This window comes from Bubalus bubalis, chromosome 16, assembly GCF_019923935.1.
Source record: "Bubalus bubalis isolate 160015118507 breed Murrah chromosome 16, NDDB_SH_1, whole genome shotgun sequence".
Classification (NCBI taxonomy): domain Eukaryota; kingdom Metazoa; phylum Chordata; class Mammalia; order Artiodactyla; family Bovidae; genus Bubalus; species Bubalus bubalis.
The window spans coordinates 56,741,488-56,748,305 of NC_059172.1; the positions used below are offsets into that span (position 1 = coordinate 56,741,488).

Here is a 6,818-nt window from a genome sequence, read left to right on the forward strand (position 1 = left end):
AGAGTCTTGTTTTTTTAAAAGATACAAGCACCTCAATGTGCAAAGCAGCACTGTTTTGTTTTTTTTTTTCCTTTTTTGAAGATTTTTTGGATGTAGACCATTTTCACAGTCTTCGTTGAAATTGTTAGAATATTGCTTCATTTGTTTATGTTCTTGTTTTCTGGCCATGAGGCACATGGGAATCTTAGCTCCCTAATCAGGGATTGAACCCGCACCCCTGCATTGGAAGGCAATGTCCTAACCACTGGACCACCAGGGAAGTTCCCAAGATCCAGATTCTTAGGGGACAGTCATTTTGATGGCAGTGAGGTAGGAAGAGAGGAAACTTGGAACAGGGTGCAATCAGTTGAGTCCGGGGCTGCGAGAGGGCTCTGGGCAGCTGGGCAAAGGCTGTGTGTCTCTGCAGGTGACGACTCCATCAGCACCTTGGGCCTGATCCTCTGCGTGGGGCTGTCGCTGCTGCTCGTGTCCATCCTGGGCTACAGCCTGGCCAAGTGGTACCAGCGCGGGTACTGCTGGGAGGGTGAGTGAGTGCCGGACCTTGGCTGACCCAGCTCAACCCAGCCCCTCCTCTTCCATGGTATTTGGCCAGGCCAGATGGGGCAGCAAACTCTTTAGAATGGTGTCATGCAAAAATATTTCCTGTGGTGGCTGCAATGGTCCAAGACTTGGGTGGGGTGGCTGAGCCCTTGAGGTGACGGGGGTAGGGTTCTGGGGCCTTTATTGAATGGGGGGCTCTTCCCACACCCAGCAAGCAGTCAGCTTCCTCCTCCCTCAGAACTCACAGGAGTCCATCTCCCAGGCCTGTGTGGGCCCCAAGGCCAAGGGTGATGGGCTAGACTGCCCAAGCTCCAGATGTCTTTTCTACCCCTGGCTCCGTGTCCTCTCTTCTCCTGCCTGTGTGTCTTGGGGCCTTCTGAGCTTGCTGATGCTTCAGCCCCACTGGGCATCTCCTGGAATTTGCTGGGGGTGCCCCCAACTCTGATTCACATCTTCATTTCCCATAGAACCCAGGAGATCTGGGAGGGTGTACTAGACTCCTGGGGGCTTACCAGGTGGTGCTAGTGGTAAAGAACCTACCTGCCAGTGCAGGAGACATAAGAGACGTGGGTTCCATCCCTGGGTCGGGAAGATCCCTGGAGGAGGGCATGGTGACCAACTCCAGTATTCTTGCCTGGAGAATCGTGTGGACAGAGGAGCCTGGTGGGCTACAGTCCATAGGGTCGAAAAGAGTCAGACACGAAGTCACTTAGCACGTACTAGAGTCCCAAGAAGCAGAGAACATTTCCTGTATCTGTGGTTAAATTCAACAGCTTCCAAGGATGTTTGTTGAGCACCTACTATGTGCCAACGTACTTGTGCCTAATATGATTTAAAAAAAAATTCCATGTGAAGATGAAATTTTTAGTCTCTGTGTGTGTGTGTGTGTGTGTTTAACAAAGATATGAGGCTAGAGTCACAGAGTTGGAAAGTGGCGGAGTCTGGATTCCAGCCTCCTTCCCAGAGTCGTTACTGCCCTTAATGGAGAGATCCCCAGTGGCAGGATCTATCCTCAAAGAGCTGGTGTTTCTGTCTAGAAAGAAGGGAATGTACCCAAGAGTTTGGAGCAGGAAGAAGACACTGAAGGAGACTGGGAACCTTCCATGACATCCTGAGGCCCAGCCTAGCCATCCACACCTCCCAGACAGGCATGAGGGTGGAACATATGCTCCCAGAAGAGTGGTGGGTCACTCTCCCTGGAGGTACCAACCCTTTATTTTCTGATTGTCTTTCTAGGGCCTAATTTTGTCTTCAACTTGTACCAAATCCGGTGAGTAGATTCAGGACAGATCGGAGTGGGATGGGGGTGGGGGGCTATGTATGCTTGAGAAAGAATCAAAGATGGAGCTCAAACTTATTACTTCCCTTCCCTGCCTCCTCCCCATGGAGGAGCAAGCAAGAGAAAAGGGTGGAGCAGGGTCCATGTAGAAAGTTCCATGAAAGAAAACTTTAACACAGACAGGACATGGAAGATCCTAATGACAGTGATCTACTTAGCATTCACCCCTGGGTCGGCATCATCCATTCATCCATCCGTTCATATATTCACTCACCCATCATTTATTCAGTAAAGATTCTATTGCAGTAAGTATTGTGGCCTTAGTTTCTAAGGGTACAAAGATAACTTGGCATAGTATCTGTCTTTAAGCTGCCCGTGGTGGACACATGCCTGGTTACAGATATAATCTCAGACATAACATGCTGTCCAAAGAGAGGAGCAAATGAAGACAATTGGGTTCAAGGAGTGTCTTGAGTTATTGCAAGAAGATTCAGAAAGTCCTCCTGTGGTAAGTCGTCTCATCTGGTCTCTGCCACACAGCAGGCCTGCTTCTCATCTGGCCCTAGGGTTGGGTAACTCTCATACTAGAAAATAAGTCAGTGAGTCAGCGAGTCACTGCTGGAAGTTTTTCCCATGCTCTGGTCCCAGAGAGAGGCCAGGTTCTCAGCCCCAGTAACTTGATTGGATGGTCTTTCTCAGGAACCTGAAGGATCTGGAGATGGGTCCTCCCTTCACCATCAGTGGCCACATTAGCAGTTCAGACGGAGGCTACATGAAGTTCTCAGACAGGCTGGTCTGATGAAGGGAGTGTCAACTTTCTGGAGCCCCAGAGAGGTGAGTGGAATATTGGTGAGCTCCTGAGTGAACCTGATGTCCCAGTGTGGTCCTCAGGTGGTTCAGGCACCCAAGCCTAGCACCAAAGATGGCTTGGAACCCACAGATGATGTGGTTCATCCTCCGGGGAGTGAGTGCTGTAGGAGATGATCTTGAGAGCAAAGATCTGGGATCATGCTGTCCCTGCCTCTTGCTCCACTGGGTTGCTCCTTTTACTCTTGTCCACCTCATTCATGCCTTTCTTTCCTTTCTAATCAGATGGAAGTTTTTAGAATGGAGCTTTCTATCTCAACCCTTTGCTCTGAGATGAAGGCTCCAGATGGCCACCCTCTCCAAGAAGCATCGCTGTAGAACTTCTGAACTTGTTGAACTTTCTAAGCCCAGGAGCCGTCCTTGCTTCCTGGCTGGCGAACCCCATGATCACACCTTTCCTTGCCTGCCTTTAAGCACATCCCTCTTTGCATCACAGTTGCTTTCTCCCATCTAAACACTCTTTCCTTCCAGCAGTCCCTCATGGACCCTCAGTTTGGTTTCTCTCCCATCTCCACATAGGACCCCACACTCAGCTCCTCTATATGTTTCTCCCTCTGCCCATATGTGATGGTTCAGAGCAGCAGTCCCCAATCTTTTTGACATCAGGGACCAGGTTTGTGGAAGACAATTTTTCCACAGATGGGCATGGGGGATGGTTTCGAGATGATTCAAGCATTTTCATTTATTGTGCAATTTATCTCTATGATTAGTACATCAATTCCGCCTCAGATCATCAGGCTTTAGATCCCGGAAGTTGAGGAGCCCTGGTTTAGAGGAATCCTTTCCAAGACTCATTTCTTTGTCATGTCCCCTTATCTTTTTCTGCAGGAGGAGGTTCCTGGCTCAGAATCCACCCCTCTTGGGCTTCCCCTGCCTTCAACCCCTGGGTCTTCAAGGCCTGGCCTGGCCCCTCTTGTGAACATTGAGGAGTCTTCTTTTGGGACACCCCAGCCTGCAGCATGAGAGTCCCCGGGAGAGTCAGACCTCTGGGAACAGAGTCTGTGACGTCACAGCGGCTTTCTCACAGAAACCAAGAGAAGGCCATTTCCTGAGGAGGAGGGGCTGGTTCCTGGGGGGCCCCTGAGCCTGTGGCCACAGGTTCCAGGTGCCCCGGAGAGCAGAGCCCTCCCAGCTGGGCGGCGTGGGTGGGGCTTGGAGATTCCAGAGGGGAGCTCTCCATTGGGCATCCCCAGCCACTTCCCCTGGGGGACTGACACCGGGGCCAGAAAACCTGTCATAGCCTCCACAGGCAAAGTCATGTGGGAGGAAGAGTCATTCCAGATGCTTTTAAACCTTCCTACCATAAGCCAACTTCTCCTGAGAGCTGTATACTGAGCTTAGGCCTTGACTCTGCCCTGCCCCCCTCTGCCCTTGGTTCTGGCACTTTCTGCAAGTCCCCCCACCTCACTACCCAACCCCTCATGCCCTCCCACACATCTGTCCACCACCTGTGTCTGTTTCCCTTGCTACTGACCAGCCTCTGTGCCTCCCAGACAATGTTGAGGGCAGTGCTGAGAACAGTCTAGAAACAAATTCTTATTTTTAGGTTCCTGTGATGGGGAGGGCCTGGTGTAGATAGCTGTCTCTCCCATGTACTCCATTTCCTGTGCAAGGCCTGCCTTCTAATGTGGAAAGTGGACCAGAAATGGTGAGAATGGGGTAAGAGGAACATAGATTAGCCTGAAATAAACCAGATAATGCACATGGGAAATCAACAACCAGGTATAGCTTAGTGGACAGGAGAACAGTTTGTTCATGAGTCATTACTCCTTCCTCCAGTCTATACCCTACTGGACCTGAGGTGGGGCCCAAACTGGGATGTCAGCTTGCATGCTAAGCTGCCTCAGTTGTGTCTGACTCTGTGTGATCCATGGACTGTAGCCTGCCAGGCTCCTGTTCACGGGATTCTCCAGGCAAGAATACTGGAGTGGGTTGCTGTTTCCTTCTCCAGGGGGTCTTCCCAACCCAGGGATTGAACCTGTGTCTTCTGCATTGGAAGACGGGTTCTTTACCACTAGCACCTCCTGGAAAGCCCCGGGATGTCAGTTTAGTAGGTACTTTATGCAGCATTGTTCAGTCCAGAGGGACTGAATTCCTGAGGCAGCTGTGGATGGAGCAGGGTCTAATGGGGGTCCTGCCACTGGTGAAAATAGCAGTTAGAGCTACCAGCCACGGGTCTCCCTCACGATGTCCCAGAACAAGGCCAATAATATACAGAGGCCCAGGACCATAATAGGTGAAGAGAAAAGTCACATTTGTCCTCCTGTCCTCTCTTTTCTGAAGCCTGGTTTCTTTCTTGTTTTGGATTTTAACAGATTGACTCGCCAGGGCCTGGGGGCCATTCTCCCGACAGAGCCAGGTTACAACTTAATAAGCCAAGTCTCTGTCTTTGGAGGTCTTTGGCTGGGCCCCAACTCCTCTATTCCTGGGTAGGTGGAGGTGGGGAGGGGCCCCCCTAGACTCTGGACCCCTCCCTTCCTCAAAGGTCCATTGGGAGAGGTGCGGGGAGGGGCTACGGGCTGACGTGGTGCCCTTCCTCCTTGCATTTCAGTTCTGAGGGCTGAGCACCATTGCTTAACCCAAGGGGGTGTCCAGTATCAGTAAACGCTCAGCTGCGCCCTGCTCAGTGTGGATCCTGGGTCTGCAGCCCTGGCAGGGCCTTCCTAACCCCTGAAAGTGACCTGGGGAAACTGCAAAGGCTAGGGTCCTGGGCCCAGGTGGTCTTGGCCCCAGGTTTGATGGCTGCAGGTAGGGAGACAGGGACAGCTGCCCTAGGCTGGGAGAATGGAGGGTATTTCCTATCCTGGGGAGCGGAACTGAGACTCCGCCACTTCCTCTTTTTGGGTCCTCTGACGTGTTCCCTGTCCTCTCTGCCTCCCCCTCGTTTTCCTGACTTCCGTTGTCTGACTGGCTAGTGCAGCTTTCTTTACCCTGGACTCTACATGTTTCTGTTGGGGGCAGATTCTGGCTCATTCAGAAATGGCGAGGGAGCAGATGTCTAGAAATCTGGCTCCAAGTCTGGTTATTTGCTGGGCACCTTGACCCATGGCGATGCCAGCACCGCCCCCGCCACCCAGGTCCTTCCCTTCCTCCTAACTTTTCTTCACCTCCCTGGCCCCAGAAGCCAGGAGGCAGTCATGGAGACGCCGCAGTTCTGTGGACTGGCCATTGCCAGGCCACTGACTGTCACCCTGTTCCTCTTTGGAGTCTTTGCCAAGGCTGTTCTCCTGCCTAGAATGCCTTCTCCCCCCGACCCCCACCCCCGGCCACATCTAATCTCCATGGTTGGCTCAAGTCTCATCTTTCCTGTGGCTTCCCTTGGACTCTAGACTTGATGCCACCCGAGCAGGCAGGGTTAAGTCCCGCAGGTTTTTAGTAACCATTAAAAGTGGAGTCAATAGGAGGTGCTTAATAAATGCCAGCTGAGTGGAAGGAAACACCCACTGTGGCCACAGAAGCCTGCCTGGTGCTAGAGAAGGATGCCCAGGTGACATGAGGAAGAGAAGAAACTGCTTATACAGTGCAGAGTCTGCAGAGTGCGGTGCACTTCCACACGCGCCACTGTGTCTTGAGCCTGGTGGCAACCTTGTGATGCAGAGATGACTATCGGTCTCATTTTACATACAGAGAGATTGATGCTCAGAGAGTTGGTATTCTTTGCCTAAGGCTGCACAGCCAGCAACTGACAGAGGCAAGGCCGCCTGGATACAGCCTGACCTCCGGGCTTGGAGGGAGGAGCACTGTAGAACAGGGTCTGGGGTAGAACCTGTCCTGCCATGCTGTGTGGTCACGGGCGGTCACTTCATCCTGGGATTAAATTGCAGCATCTGGCACTTAATGGACTATTTCCTCAAGACCCCTCTCTTTTACTTGAAGCAGAAAGAGTCCTATCTTTTTTTTTTTTTTTTCCAAATCTCTGGGCTCTCTGAGAACTGGGCCATAAAGAAAGCAGAATGCCGAAGAACAGATGCCTTCAAACTGTTGTGCTGAAGAAAACTCTTGAGAGTTCCTTGGACAGCAAGGAGATCATACCAGTCAATCTTAAAGGAAACCCTGAATATTCATTGGAAGGACTGATGCTGAAGCTGAAGCTCCAATACTTTGGTTACCTGATTCGAAGAGTGACTCATTG

General features: G+C 51.5%; 1 protein-coding gene across 1 annotated transcript in view; it reads left to right on the top strand.

The window, feature by feature from the left end:
• The window catches only part of SMIM35 (small integral membrane protein 35), a 54,759-nt gene extending 48,521 nt beyond the window's left edge, over positions 1-6,238 (top strand). The window contains exons 2-5 of the mRNA XM_044929032.2: positions 213-523; positions 1,777-1,810; positions 2,519-2,653; positions 3,515-6,238. Coding sequence (XP_044784967.1) covers positions 213-523; positions 1,777-1,810; positions 2,519-2,618 — 445 coding nt within the window. The 3' untranslated portion in view covers positions 2,619-2,653; positions 3,515-6,238. The remainder of the gene's footprint in view (positions 1-212; positions 524-1,776; positions 1,811-2,518; positions 2,654-3,514) is intronic.
• The last annotated feature ends 580 nt before the right edge of the window (positions 6,239-6,818 follow it).